Below are 16,229 nucleotides of genomic sequence, written 5' to 3' on the forward strand. Positions count from 1 at the left end.
ACACCTATAGTCCTAGCTACTCAGGAGAACGAGCCAGGAGAATCACGTGAACCCTGGAGGCGGAGGTTGCAGTGATCATGCCACTGCACCCCAGCCTAAGTGACAGACTCTGTCTCAAAAAACAAAAACCAAACATATTATTTGTACATATATATTGGGTACTGGTGATATTGATACATGCATTCAATGTATGATGATCACATCAGGGTACTTAGTATATCTATCACCTTGAATATTTATTATTTCTTTTTTTTTTTTTTCCAGACAGGGTCTCAATCTGTCACCCAGGCTTGAGTGAAGTGGTATGATCACAGCTCACTGCAGCCTCAAACTCCTGGGCTCAAGCAATCCACCCACCTCAGCCTCCCAAGTATCTGAGACCACAGGTGCAAGCCACCATGCCTGGCTGCTTTTTAAAAATTTGTAGTAGAGTCAGGGTCTCACCATGTTGCCCAGGATGGTCTGGAACTCCTGGGCTCAAGTGATCCACTGCGCTCGGCCTATCATTTATTTGTGTTGGGAACATTTCATTATCTTTTCTTCTAGCTCTTTTGAAATATACAACATATCACCCTACTGTGCTATCGAACTCCAGAACTTATTCCTTCTATCACATTGTATGTTTGTACCCATTAACCAACCACTCTTCATACGCCCTTTCCCATAACTATCATTCTACAGGCCCAAGGTTAGCTTTTTTAGCTCCTATGTATGAGTGAGAAAATACATTATCTATATTTTGGAGCCTGGCTTATTTCACTTTACATAAATATCCCCTAGTTCCATCCACGTTGCTGCAAATGACAGGATTTCACTTTGTTAATGGCTGAATAGTATCCCATTGTATGTGTACATATAAATATAATGTATTTTATCAGTTTATCTACTGATGGACACTTAGGCTAACTCCATACCTCAGCAGTTGTGAACAGTACTGCAATAAACATGGGAGTGCTGATATCCTTTTGATACACTGATTTCTTTTCCTTTGGATAAATACCACTAGAGGGATTGCTGGATCATATGGTAATTGTATTTTTAGTCTTGAGAAACTTCCATAATGTTTCCATAATGGCTATACTAATTTACATTCCACCAACAGTGTATAAGAGTTCCCTTTTCCCTTTTCTTTGCATCCTAGTTACATGTTATTGTCTTTTTGATAATAGCCATGCTGACTGGGAGAAGATGGTACCTCACTGTGATTTTGATTTGCATTTCCCTGATGATGAGTGATGCTGAACATCTTTCATACAACTATTGTCCACTTGTATGTCTTCTTTTGAGAAATGTCTATTCAGATCCTTTGCCAGCTTTTTAATGAGATTATATTTTCTCCCATTCTACAGGTTGTCCCTACAACTCTGATTATTTCCTTTGCTGTGCAGAAGCTTTTTAGTTTAATATAGTCCATTTGTTTATTTTTGGTTTTGTTCCCTGTGCTTTTGAGGTCTTTGCCAAAATCTCTGTCTAGACCAATGTTTGAAAGCATTTCCCCCCATATTTAATTCTAGCAATTTCATAGTTTCAAGGTCTTACATTTAAGTCTTTAATCCATTTTGATTTTTTCTTTTTTTTTTCCTGAGACGGAGTCTAGCTCTGTCGTCCAGGCTGGAGTGCAGTGGCGGAATCTCAGCTCATTGCAAACTCCGCCTCCTGGGTTCAAGCAATTCTACTGCCTCAGCCTCCCAAGTAGCTAGGATAACAGATGTTCACCACCATGCCCAGCTATTTTTTGTATTTTTAGTAAAGACGGAGTTTCAGCATGTTGGCCAGGGTGGTTTCAATCTCCTGACCTTGTGATCTGCCTGCCTTGGCCTCCACAGTGCTGGAATTACAGGCATGAGCCACCTTGTCCTGTCTTGAGTTGATTTTTATATATAGTGAGAGACAGAGGTCTAGTCTCATTTTTCTGCATATGGATATCCAGTTTCCCCAGCATCATTTATTGAAGAAGGTATCCTTTCCTCAATGTATGTTCTTGGTGCCTTTGTAATAAATCATTTGGCTGTAAATACATGAAATTATTTTGGGGTTCTTTATTCTGTTCCATTATCCTATGTTTTATACCAATACCATGCTGTTTAGGTTACCATAGCTTTGTAGTATATTTTGAAGCCAGGTATCATGATGTCTCCAGCTTTGTTCTTTTTGCTGATAATTGATTTGGCTATTCATGGTCTTTTCTGGTTCGACACGAATTTTTTTTTTTTTTTTTTTCTTCTGAGACGAAGTTTCACTCTTGCTGCCCAGTCTGGAGTGCAATGGTGCAACCTCAGCTCACTACAACCTCTATCTCCTGGGTTCAAGCAATTCTCCTGTTTCAGCCTCTCAAGTAGCTAGGATTACAGGCATGTGCCACCACGCCTGCCTAATTTTGTATTTTTAGTAGAGATGGGGTTTCTCCATGTTGATCAGGCTCGTCTTGAACTCCCAACTTCAGGCAATCTGCCTGCCTCAGCCTCCCAAAGTGCTTGGATTACAGGTGTGAGCCACTGCGCCCAGCCTCCATATAAATTTTGGGAATTTTTTTTTTTTTGAGATGGAATTTCACTGTTGCAAGTGCAGTACAGTGGTGCAATCTCAGCTCACTGCAACCTCTGCCTCCCGGGTTCAAGCAATTTTTCTGCCTCAGCCTCCCAAGTAGCTGGGATTACAGGTGCATGCCACCATGCCTGGCTAATTTTTGTATTTTTAGTAGAGATGGGGTTTCACCATGTTGTGACCCACCTGCCTCGGCCTCCCAAAGTGCTGAGATTACAGGTGAGTCATTGCGCCCAGCCCTTCAATTTCTTACATTAGTGTTTTGTAGTTTTCCTTGTGGAGGTCTTTCACCTTCTTGGTTAAATTTATTCCTAGGTATCTAATCTTATTATTTTGGTAGCTATTATCATCAGAATTGCTTTCTTGATTTCTTTTTCTTTTTTGAGATGTACTCTCTCTGTCATCAGGCTGGAGAGTGCAGTGGTACAATCTCGGCTCACTGCAACCTCCACCTGCCAGATTCAAGCAATTCTGCCTTGGTCTCCCCTAGTAACTGGGATTACAGGTGAGCGCTGCCATGCGTGGTTAATTTTTGTTATTTTAATTAGAGATGAGGTTTTGCCATGTTGGTCAGGCTGGTCAGGAACTCCTGCCTTCAAGTGACCCACCTGCCTCAGCCCCTGCCAAAGTGTTGGGATTATAGGAGTGAGCTACTGTGCCCGGCCACTTTCTTGGTTTTTTTTCCAGCTAGTTCCTTATTGGTACAGAGTAATGCTAATTTTTATATGTTGATTTTTGTTAGGCGAACATGATAACCACTACACTACAGAAACTCGCTTTGTACACTGATTTTTGTATCCTACAATTTTACTGAATGTTTATCAGTTGTTATAAGAGTGTTCTGGTAGAGTCTTTAAGTTTTTCTACATATATAAGATCATGTTGGCCCAGCATGGTGGCTTACACCTGTAAGCCTAGCATTTTGGGAGACCCAGGTGGGCGGATCACTTGAGGCCAGGAGTTGGAGACCAGCCTGGCCAATATGGCAAAACCCAGTCTCTAGTAAAAAAGTAGCTGGGCGTTGTGGCGTGTGCCAATAGTCCTAGCTACTTGGGAGGCTGAGGCATGAGAATTGCTTGAACCCAGGAAGTGGTGGCTGTAGTGAGCTGAGATCGTGACATTGCACTCCAGCCTGGGCAACAGAGAGACTCTGTTTCAAAAACAAAACAAAACAAAACAAAACAAAAAAGTCATCTGCAAAGAGAGACCATTCGACTTGCTCTTTTCCAATATTGCATGCTTTTACTTTTTCTTTGTCTATTAAGATAATCATATTATTTTTGTCTTTCATTCTGCTGATGTGATATATTGATTTGTATATGTTGAACCATCCTTGCATCCCTATGGTGCAAGAAATCCAACTTGATCATACAGAACCAGACTTTTTACATCCATTGGTTATTTTCTTGACTCGGCTAGTTTCCCAGGAGAGAAATCCCTTCCCATCCAGAGGGTAATGGGCTGCCCAAATTTGAGCAAAGGGCTGGGAGGTGGTCTTCTATTTGGTTTAGGCTTTGTTCCCACCTTTCTAGTTTAATTTTTGCAAGTGTGGAAACACATAATTCTGAGTGCCCATCTGAGGTCCAGGTGGGGATGGTAAGTGACAAGGATGAGACGGATAGGGAGCTGTCCAACTGCTTCTTACACGGTTTTGCAAAGAAGTATCGTGTTATCTTGTTTTTAGGCTCACACCTCATTCTCACCTTCAGAGGTACCTGGGCCTCTAATTTGTGTGTGCCTGTGTGGTGCACTGCAATTCGACTTGGCTTTGCTTCTTGTTGACCTCCCCCATCAGCAGGCTGACATTTATTTCAGCTTCCTCAGGTTAGCTTCTCAAGTTTTTGTAGCTATCGTTCCCTCCTTTCTATGATCTTTTAAGACAAACAATGTATTCCACCTTAACAACATGTGGAAGCTTTTTTCAAGGTTAAAAGTAAAAGCACTGTACACTAACGCTCCAATATGTAAAATCCCACCTCCTTCTAACACCTAACCAGCAGATTCCTAAAATGAATTCATCTTTACCTTGCATGACATCATCCATTGCAGCATAATCTGCAATTGGTTCATCAGCCTAGAAAACAAATGAAGACAATTCAAAACCACAAGGGAGTGGGAGTCTGAAATTGGAAGTATGGCCCATGATTCAAATACTGATATTGCTATAAGACACAAACAAACTGTTCCAGCAGAGAACTCAATTCAAGCCACAGCCAGTGATGTCCAGGTGCCCCGTTGGCTATGGGTCTAGAATCAACACCTCAGAAATGGTATACTGTGTGTGAGAAGAGGAAAGGCAGGGGAGACTGTTTTCCCACTCTTAAAGACCCATTTAGACATGGAAATATTTAGGCCCCCTGGGGTTACTAAAGACTGATTTAACCAACGTGAGTTAAGCCACTGGTAGTGGCAGTGCAGGGTAGAAATAAAGTTAGACTGGTACGCTCAGAATACCAATTATGTTAAAATTTTAATTTTGTCCCACTTCAGCAAGAACAAGATACCTATTTCCTTTTTAGGAGGAAGCTTATGTCTGAGCTTATGATGAGGTTAGCTGCAAGGATAACAAGGCCAATGACCAGTACAGACTCTAGCTGCCCATGTGAAGTACAAACCCTTCAACAATACAGGCTGTTTCTAGGATTTTAGACAGGATCATTAGGATCTAGCAACTCAACATGTTTTCAAAACCATGTCACAGAACCTACAGTTCCAGGAAACGCAGAACGTTAAACAGAGGGAGGGGGTAGGTGGTGGAAAGAGGGGTGTGTGTGCATGGATGGGGTAGGTATGGGTCTGCCTCATCATTCCAGGGCCTGACTTTATCACACCAGAACTGGGGCTCCAGGGTTTGAAAAGCACACATTTTGACAGTTCAAAATAAAAAACCTGACCAATTATTCTACCACACGATGTGGTGGTATTTGGCATAGTAAGGATTCTTTTGGCCAAGAAGAAACAAAAGAGACAATGGGAAGTGACTAGGCCTTTAGGGAGGGTACAAATTGGGCAAATGAGGCTGGTTCAATGCCTTTTTCTTCTTTTTTGAGACGGAGTCTCACTCTGTCACCTAGGCTGGAGTGCAGTGGTGCTATCTCAGCTCACTGCAACCTCAACCTCCCAGGTTCAAGCAATTCTCCTGCCTTAGCCTCCTGAGTAGCTGGGACTACAGACGCACGCCACCGTGCCCAGCTAATTTTTTTGTATTTTTAGAGACGGGGTTTTACCATGTTGGCCAGGCTGCTCCGAAACTCTGGACCTCAGGTGATCCACTCGCCTTGGCCTCTCAAAGTGCTGGGATTACAGGCATGAGCCACTGCACCGAGCCTCAATGACTTTTCGTTGACAATGTCTTAGAAGCCCCTACTTTCTAAATCATCTTCCACATTTACTAAATCCAAAACCAATTTCCATACCCAAGACAAGAACCCCATTAAGTTGTGTATTTTGACTGCTGCGATGGAGCCTTGTGTTTTACCCTTGTTTCCTACCTTGGCTGGCTAGTACTTTTGAACCAAAAGGAAAAGAGGAGATGCTTCAATACTACGAAGTATGGTTAAGTAATTCTGCTGAACTGGAAGTTAGGGAAAAGGTTAGGGAGGAGGTCGAATCTACTTTTAACAAAAACTATGAAAATCTCAGCAGAGATAGATTTTAAAGTATAAAATAAGTTACTATTCACACTGGTCACAAGTCTATCTTGTACCTTTTTATCATTATTTTTTTTGGTGGGGCAGCATTTCAAATTAAGTTGCAAACATCAGTATCATTAGTGTGGTGTTAAGAACAGATCCATCTAGTCAAAAAAAAGGGAAAAAAAAAAAAAAAAAGGGCGGGGGGTGAAGGGCATTGGGGAAGGGACATCACAGAAACTTGGTGACCTGAGACCAGATCACTCAGCTTTTCACCTTGAAATGACAGTCAATCCTCAGTGCTCAGAGGGCCACAACCCAACATGACTCCCTTCCTTCCAGTCTGAGGGGAATGGAAACTAGGTTGGTATCTGGAGAGGAACTGGGGCACTTATGACAGAAAATCAAACAGGAAAAATCAGGTGTGGGGCTTAGCAGTTGCTGAGTGTGATTTATACGACTGCCCTGCCCTACTAGGGAACAGGAAATCCCACAAAGGCATAGAAACTGAACTAGGTGATCCAGGAAAGGCTAAGAAAAGCCTTCACTTTCACCTTCTCAGGATACGAGCAGTTGCTGATGTTGTGGCATTAACAGCACCTACTGTAACACATAAGAACCAGATCTGATGATGTTCTGACCTCCTCTAAGTCTCTTGGGGCTCGGCCAGAGCTGGGCTGAGCTGCAAAAACTCACAGCAGTCATTTACCACTACCCTCTGCTGAAGACCCAAGACATCCTTTAACCACCATTTCACACAGTTTACACACACTTATGCAACATTTAAAACCTTGAGGCTAAGGAGCTGTTTGCTTACCTTTAATAAAATGACAGATTCAGGAATGACGCCAAGGGTGCCTAGGGTGGCACAGTCATCACTTAAAATCTTTCCATCAATCGACAAATTCTGGTCAAAAGGAGCAACTGAAAATGCATGCATGATCTGTGCCAATATAAAAGAGACAAATGCAAAATACTGAGACTTATACCCTATTTGAATAAATTATGCACAGATTTTTAAAACACAAACAAAAAGGCTTCAGAGTACAAAACCACTATTGCTTACAGTCAACCTACTTATACTCCCACTGAGGCTATCATCCCCCGACGAATCTGGAAACATCCTTAGGAGGTCTGGTAGCGTACTGGGAAACAATTATATACATAGATGTATTTGTTCCTTACCATACCAGCTTTCCAAGGGTGGAGGTGTGGGGAAATAAAATGAGTAAAAAGTGGGGCTGGGCTGATGGCTACTCTGAGGCTTGGGCAAGATCATCACTCTCACACCACCATTCCCAGGCCCCATACCCTTTCATAAACAAGTCAAGTCAAAATCCTTTCTTTTCTTTTTTGTTGGGACAGGGTCTCATCTGTCACCCAGGCTGGAGTGCAGTGGTGCAATCATGGCTCACTGCAGCCTTGATCCTCCCACCTAAGCCTCCTGAGTAGCTGGGACTACACATGTGTACCACCATGTCTGGCTGATTTTTAATTTTTTTGTAGACATGAAGTCTTGCTACGTTGCCCAGGCTGGTCTCAAACTCTTAGAATCAAGCAATCCTCCTGTCTCAGCCACCCAAAGTGCAGGGATTGCCACTGGACCTGACCCAAAACTCTTTCTTAAAACCATCTTTAAATTCTCTCTTTTGTTCCTATTCCTTTAGCAAATGGCCTGGGGTATATAATTCAGCCCTTAGAACTGTCACATATTCTTAGATTGAGACTTGTCTCTAGGAAACAAAATATGAATTTCTGAAGGGTAGGGACCATATGCCCCACCCTAGTTCTGGCTAGGTGTTAAAAATTAAATACATTCCAGGATGAGTGTGGTGGCTCATGCCTGTAATCCCAGCACTTTTGGAGGCCAAGGTGGGCAGATGACCTGAGGTCAGGAGCTCAAGACCAGCCTGGCCAACATGGTGAAACCCTATCTCTACTAAAAATACAAAAATTAGCTGGGTACGGTGGCACACGCCTGTGGTCCCACGTACTTGGGAGGCTAATGCGGGAGAATCACTTGAACCTGGGAAGCAGATGTTGCAGTGAGCCAAGATTGCACCACTGCACTTCAGCCAGGGCAACAAAGCAAGACATTGTCTCAAAAAATAAATAAATAAATAAAAATAAATAAACACATTCTGAAATACTGGTATACATAATATTTAAATGTTTTTATAAATTCAGAAAGGTTCGTTTTTTAAATTTTATCATTTCTGGGTGCTGTTTACCTCTGAAGAGTAAGCATAAGTTGGGCTAGAGGCAAACACAGGTAATCTTCAAAAACACTGTTTCAATTCTTAACTTGGTAGAGAGTATTCACTTTAGTATGCTTTTTAACTTACCCATAAAATGTATTCTATTACGCGTATCTTATATTATGCCAACATCCATATGTCATGAGAAAACCATTCTGCCCTTTCCTGCACTCTACTCTTTGGATGTGGAAAGACAAAAGGAGCCTCACAAATCAACCCTGAACTGTGTGTGTAACAGGGCCCAAGAGCTTGACAGGCCAGGGTGCTGGAGACCAGAAAAGTGATTTTAATGATGGCACCAAAGACAAATAAGAACAAGGATAACAGCACTGGCCCCCTCCCTAACTGCTGAGACAAAATCTTACCTGATTTCTCAAAAGACTAACAGCACCAGATGACCTAAGCAGAGATCGGTGGCTAGCAATGAAAAGTACACTGGCATCATCAATGGTCTTCATGAAGCAATAAGCAGGAAATACCGACAGGACAGTTCTATGAAAGCCAGCTCAGCATGCAAACATGAAGCAGGGGCATATCCAGCCCTACAGCAGCAAATGTTCTGCAACCATGACGATCAAGCAGAGCTACAGTGGATGTGTATAATATCACAGCTGCTGGACGGTAGAAATGCTTCTTTATGCCCTTAAATACTAAGTGCTTTTGTACTACCCTATGAAACTGGACAAGTATCTCTAGATAGAAGTGCCACAACTGAGGTGCTGACGTTAACACATTATATTCTGAGAAGGGACAAGGACATTGAAGATGATGCCAACAACTGATGAAGCATTTATTAAAAAGGTACCATGTGTCAACTACTGTTTTAGATGCTGATAATATAAAAGCGAGTAATCCCACCCTGGAGGGGTTCCCAGGAGTGAGGTCAAATCAAAGTTGTGAGGATGGCAGCAGAAGGTATGTGCAGGATCTAGGGAGCACTGGGGGACAGTCTGTTCCATGAAAGGGGCCAAGATAGGTTTCACAGAAGAGGCACTATGAAAGATGATAGGAGATGGAACAGGCCAACCAAGGCAGGGAGGCCTATGGGAAAATACTCCATAAACTCTAAGTGCTAGGAGAATGCCTGAGTATAAAGAGCATGATAGAGTCTGCATTAACAAGCAGGCGTGGCATTCCTGGTCTATGGAGTGTAACAGGAACCATGAAAACCCTGTTGCTCTCAGGGAGGGGCTCTCCTCTGCTTGCGATGGTGGGTGGGGCTGAAATAAGAAAATACAGAAGCAATCGCCTCAGCTGCCAGCCATTTCACTTCTGTGCCAAAATGTTCTACTTTCTCAGGCAGGCACTACCACCCACCCACTAAAGATCTATCTTTGGGAAAATGAAATAATACAATTAAACACTGTACATCTTTTGAGAAAGGAGATGAACAAATTGTACTTCATTAACTTCATGCAATCAAAGGTAGATGAATTAGTAATTAGACACAGCAAGCTTTGAAAGGTTTCAAGCAACTATATATGGTAGATATGTCTAGAAACAAACACTTAAAGATTTGCAAAGGCTGTTATCCTATTAACTAAGAAATGCAGTATCCCCAGAGGAAAGGCTCCATCAAACACTAAAACATGAATTACATGCCTTAAGAAAATCACCCACCACCACCACTGAGGATCACGTTCATGCCCACCACAAACTCCAGTGCTATCCAGGCTACCAGGCAAATAGGCTCATATCTAGTTGAAGTTTTACAAGTAACCATGACTATGTAGCAAGAGGAAGTGACATTTCACTGCCCCTTCTTTCACTCTGGTCTGCAGTGGTTCCTGAAGCAAGAGTGGGAAATGAGAGAGCCATTTAAGAAGAGCACATCTGGGGGCTGTGTGAACAGCTGCTGTCTTCTAGCCGCTCATTCATGCAGGTAACATGCTCTCATATAGAAGGGTTATTTCTGCTGACTTCTGGTTTATTCTTTAAAATGGTAGTCCATAATAAAAGCAGCACAGACTTTAAAAAATGTCTTTATGCACAGGGGTTCTATTTGTAATTTAAAGGTTTTTAATGTTCGACGTTTCCCAATGACAGGCAGAAAGCTGGTGATAGAAACAGGGTTTCTTAGATGTAAAAGGTACAATAACAGAGTAAAGATATTATGCCAACATGCTTATTTTCAGAGCCACGAGTTCAACCAAGGGAAATACTGTTGTCAGGACAATCTGGAATACATAACACCCTCAAAGGAAGCCTGTACTTTTGCCTCAATTACAATGATAAATATCAACAACAAGAAAAATGTGTAACCAGTAAACTATGCCACATAAAAGTAGCAAAGAAGGAAATCTGGTCAACTTTTTGGATATCCATCAGCGACTGAAACAGATTAGGGGCCAGATTTTTTCGTGGACATCTTGAATTTATCAGTTCCTTCTGCCTAGGATTTGAGATTTACCACTGGAATGCTCATTTATAGTACTTCAGTATTGATACCAAGAAATAACAATATCATTAAACTATTTCATAATGTCTGCATTACAGCCACCGAACTGATCTGGAAAGCTAATGCATGCTTTCGGGCGGGGATGGGGATGGATAGGGCATCAACTAAAATGAATCTTTGTACAATTTTGAAAACATCACTGCACAAAGAAAGGTAAAGATAACTTTAAAACTCTATCAAATAGACTTGTCTGCCACCAAAAACACTGTGAAAGCCTAGTGAATAAGCAATCACTAATTGCTAATAATAAACTGCCTTTTATCTCCCATTAAATTTCACAGCAGTTTCTGGTAACAGGCTCCAATACCTATTAAGTGGTCAAAGAAAAGCATACAGCACAATAAAGTGAGAGAACAGCTATCCTGGCACAACCTCAACATGTGACGAATTAAATGGTTCCTAATGTTTCTCATTATTGGAAAGCCACGCAGAACCGGCCCACATTTCCAGAATCAAAATTCACTTTCATCTTCATAAAACAATTTTTAGCTATTTTGAAAACTTTAAGTCTTTTGGAAAAAAACACATACGCACACATATATAAATATAGGTAGAAAGCAGGAATTCATGAAGGCCCTCTTAAGTCCAGAGCAAACTTGAACAAATATTTTCCTCACCTGAATTTTCAATTCTTTTAATGTCTGGTTAGCAGAAACGAGAAGTGCCTTCTCACCACGAACTTTTCTATGTCGCATACTTCGGCGAATAACTTGCTTTTGATAGGCTATATAATTTTGATGGGATATCTTTTGCCGCTTTGTTCCACCATTGCTCTATAATGAAGATTGAAAATGAAGAAAGCACTGAAATAACCCAGTGTGATCCTTGCTCATTAAGTTTTTTAGGCCAACAAAAGCTATTTACTTATTGGTCCCTTAAACATGTGAAATTCAATGTGAACAATGAGTAGAGACTAGTGAGACTTTCTTAGCAGGCTCACATATAATTGATGAAAGAAAAGAATGAGTAACACACACCTCTAATTGCAGGTAAGCAGTTTAAATGTTTGTTACAAGAGACATTTAAGGTTTGGCAAGGGGGCTCAGACCTATAATCCCAAGCGTTCAAGACCAGCCTGGGGAACATATTAAGACCCATCTTGACCAAAAATTAGTCAGGCATGGTGGCATGAGCCTGTAGTCCCAGCTACTTGGAGGCTGAGGCAGGAGGATCACTTGAGCCCAATAGTTCCAGGCTGCAGTGAGCTACAATTGCACGACTGTACTCCACTCTAGTGACAGAATGAGACTCCGTCTCTTTTATAAAAAAGAAAAAGGAGAGAGATGACATTTAAAATCAAAGTGATTAAATCTGACCTTAAATCAGAAAAACATGATTAACAAAAAAACTTCAGGATTACAAAATTTAGTTCATAAACAACCTGAACTGTAAATATATTCTTCTCTTTTTGAGAATGACATGGAAACTAAGTATAAACTGCTGCGAATTTAAAAATATAGAACTTTAATTAAAAAAATTAAACTCAACTAAAAACAAGACTGTATCACTTGTCCTAATGGCAAATATATAGTCTCATTCATAAAATATTCTTGCAAAAATGTTAAACCTGGATGTAATCAAACATTTACACACATCTTTCAATTTACAGAAATTGAAATATAGGGGATACATAAATAAAATAAGTAACATAAGGAAGCAATCAGCCAAATACAGAACATGGGACAATCTAAAAGAAATCAAATTGGTCCAAGTTCAATGTCAAGATGGGAAAGAGCTGGGTGCAGTGGCTCACACCTGTAATCCCAGCACTTTAGGAGGTCAAGGTGGGCAGATCACCTGAGGTCAGGAGTTCGAGACCAGGCTGACCAACATGGAGAAACTTCATCTCTATTAAAAATACAAAATTAGCTGGGTATGGTGGCAAATGCCTGTCATCTCAGCTACCTGGGAGGCAGAGGCAGGAGAATCGCTTGAACCCAGGAGGCAGAGGTTGCAGTGAGTTGAGATTGTGCCATTACACTTGAGCCTGGGCAACAAGAGCAAAACTCTTGTCTTAAAAAAAAAAAAAAAGAGAAAGAAAGGGGGTGGAGAGGCAAAGTAACTGTTCCAAATTCTAAGTCTAAAGTGATACAAACGGCACATATCCTGAATATATACTGGTCTGAGGGGGAAAAAATGTTCAAGACATATCTGAGGATGGGTATTATAAGACAGTAGGGAGCTTTCGTTAGTTTTCTTATTTATGAGCACATTATTAGTATTATGTAGGACACTGTCTTTATTTTTTGAGGGGAAATGTCATGATGGCCATGACTACCTAACGGTGCTGTAAAACGGATGCACACGGGTGTGCATGATACATGCGGTACTAGTCAAACAAACAAAAAAAAACACAGATGACGACCAAATGTCCTTCTACAGTACTCCTATAAATCCCTCATCAAGAGGTTAACAGTCGAGAGTCTGCTTTTTTTTTTTTTTTACCAAATGTGGTGGTGGTGGCCAGCGGGGTTGGGTGGGAGGTGCGGGGGAGATTCTTCTGCTAACCAGGCTAGGGAATAAAAGAAGCAGGAATTTTAAGGAAATCTTTTCCTCTGGTTTAATTAAAATCTGGATGAGGTAACCTCAAGGCCCTGGCTCTGGTTTCCACAGTTGTCACTGAGTGTCAGCTGCGCATAAGCAGAGTGGTTTAGCAGTCATTACGGACACAGATGCCACATATTCATTACTCATGGGCTCCACAGTTTACAAAGCAGAAGGTGATCAGGACCCAAACACAGAAGAGCATTTGTTCAGGGTGCTGACCACTGGTGAGACACTGCCCGAGGCTAATTAAGCTCTAGCCCTGAATCTACAGAGGCAACTGGGTGATTCTAAGGTTCACAAGAAAAAAGTTAAGTGCATGTGTGGGTTAAAAAAATAAAATGAAAGTTGATGAAACGTTTTTCTCAATCTCGACTGCTCAAAGAAAAGGTCAAATTGAACCAAAATTCTACAATCAGGAATATAAGGAAAAATATCTACATCAACATATAATTTTATTTTAGAAGTACAAAACACAATCAAAAAACAAAACCCTGAGCATCAAACAAGATAGATTTTTTAATAACTCTGATTTTAAATGGGTCTAAAGGCTTTTCCTGGAATTATTTCTTTCTTAATCTGGAGAATTTAAATCCAACTTAACTGACAATAAAAAAAAAAAAACAAAACAGCCCACTGGTTTTAGAAGGCTTTCAATTACCTAAGTGATACCCAATACTGAGTATATTATTAACCTAAATTTTTAGATGAAGTCAAAGGAACTGGGTTGATCTAGCTTAGAGAAAACAGGAAAGGGGATTTGTTTATCTCCACTATGGACAAGCAGAATTGTATCATTTTTTATTACAGAGATTTAAAGCAGCAATTACAGAAGGTACCTATGTACTGAGATATCTATGTGATGAGGAGGGTGACATTTTGAAAATGCTGAATATTTTTCAGGGGCTATCTATTCCTTCCCAAAGAGGAAGGTTACACTTGAGAATTTTTTGTGAGCCAAAAATTTTTTGTGAGAACAAAATGTGAAACACTCTAGAGTATTACAACATCCAAACAAGGAGAAGGAAGACAGAAGAAAACTATAAAGTATAAAAAATAATTACAGTATAAAAAGCAACATTCCCCAACATTCTCTATCGTATTTATAAATGTGAAATCTGTTGTCATCCACAATTGAGCAGAGTGATTCCACATCCACTTTGAAAAAATTGCTGTGGTCATGACCACAATGAATAAAAGTAGACATTCAAAATAAGTTCACTTTCTAAAATCTAAGTCACTTGAAAATGTAGACAGTTTTTCTAAACATCTCTTAGGGTAAAAACCAAAGCTTGAAATAACAGAAACTAAAGACAGTAAGAACATCATGTCAAGTTTAACAAATCAGTTTACAAAGTTAACCAGAGAACAGAGAATTAGTGACAACAGGCAATAAATGATTTGATTCCAAACTGATTATTAATCCACAGTACTAATGATAATAATTAAAACATATGGTACTACCAGCCAAACAGACAAAAGAGAACGGAGTCCTGAATCAGAATGGATATGTACGCCCATACACCCACATGCATGTGCTTGCACACATGCGCGCATGTGCACGCGCGCACGCGCATACACACACTCTCTCTCTCTCTCTCTCTCTCTTACATTTTTTCCTTTTAAGACGGAGTCTCACTCTGTCGCCCAGGCTGCAGTGCAGTGGCATAATCTTGGCCCACTTAAACCTCTGCCTCCCGGGTTCAAGCAATTCTACTGCCTGCGCCTCCCGAATACCTAGGATTACCGCCCTGCTCCACCATGCTTGGCTAATTTTTATATTTTTAGCAGAGACAGGGTTTCACTATGTTGGCCAGGTTGGTGTCGAACACCTGACCTCAAGTGATCCGCCCACCTTCGCCTCCCAAACTGCTGTTATTACAGGAGTGAGCCACTGTGCCCGGCCACACACACACTTTTAATATTATTGACTAAAAAGCAAACAATCTAGTTTGTACAAATGTTGCTTGAAAGATGGCTTCTATAGACCACAGAGATGGGGACATGAAAACAGAGTTGACAACAGGGTAAAGAAGAGCAGCAAAGTCACGTCTGCAAACTCTTGTCAAGACATATTAGTACTGAGTTGACTAATATGTCTCGACAAGAGTTTGCAGATGTGATTTTGCTGCCCTTCTTTTTCCTGTTCCTTACCCCAAGGAACACAAGACATATATATGCACACCAAGTTTAGTAAGGGTATCACTTATTATAGAAAAATACTGCCTTTAAACTGAAAACCTGCATTCTCATAAAGTGTACAGATTTGGTTAGCACTGAAGCAAAGGTCCCCCCAGTGTTGACTGACTGAAATACAGATTGGGAAGGACAAGAGTGGCTGAGCATTGTCACAAACTGCATGATTTTGCTTCTTCATAGGTGTTTTGAGGTTATTTTATGAGCTCCAATAAGCCATGGAAAACAAATGCTGATATCTCTTCAGTTGGGAAACCACAAGTAACATTTACTTCGGGGACACCAAGACTCAAATCAAGAGGGCTTTTCAGACTCTCTTAATCCATGTTAAAAATGAAGTAACAGTATCAGTGTGCAGATAGCCCAACAAGCCCAGATATCGCTGCTCTGTCACAGATGCAGCAGATGGCTATTATAACACTTTTATTCTTTTAGGGAGAACACTACCCATAATTTCACTACAGTATTTTAGTAGTAAAGACAGAAAACAAACATCTCATCTGTTAAAAATAAAACTTTAACTACAGTAGAAAATCCAAGAGTTTGGCCGGGCGCGGTGGCTCAAGCCTGTAATCCCAGCACTGTGGGAGGCCGAGG

General features: G+C 40.9%; 1 protein-coding gene across 1 annotated transcript in view; it reads right to left on the minus strand.

Annotated features, from left to right (window-relative positions):
• The window catches only part of USP48 (ubiquitin specific peptidase 48), a 113,465-nt gene that overhangs the window by 4,604 nt on the left and 92,632 nt on the right, over window positions 1-16,229 (minus strand). The window contains exons 22-24 of the mRNA XM_017503250.2: window positions 11,510-11,665; window positions 6,994-7,119; window positions 4,570-4,618 (exon numbers count right to left, since the gene is read on the minus strand). Of these exons, the coding sequence (XP_017358739.1) occupies window positions 4,570-4,618; window positions 6,994-7,119; window positions 11,510-11,665 (331 nt within the window). The remainder of the gene's footprint in view (window positions 1-4,569; window positions 4,619-6,993; window positions 7,120-11,509; window positions 11,666-16,229) is intronic.

Source organism: Cebus imitator, unplaced genomic scaffold, assembly GCF_001604975.1.
Source record: "Cebus imitator isolate Cc_AM_T3 unplaced genomic scaffold, Cebus_imitator-1.0 Scaffold15, whole genome shotgun sequence".
NCBI classification, from domain to species: domain Eukaryota; kingdom Metazoa; phylum Chordata; class Mammalia; order Primates; family Cebidae; genus Cebus; species Cebus imitator.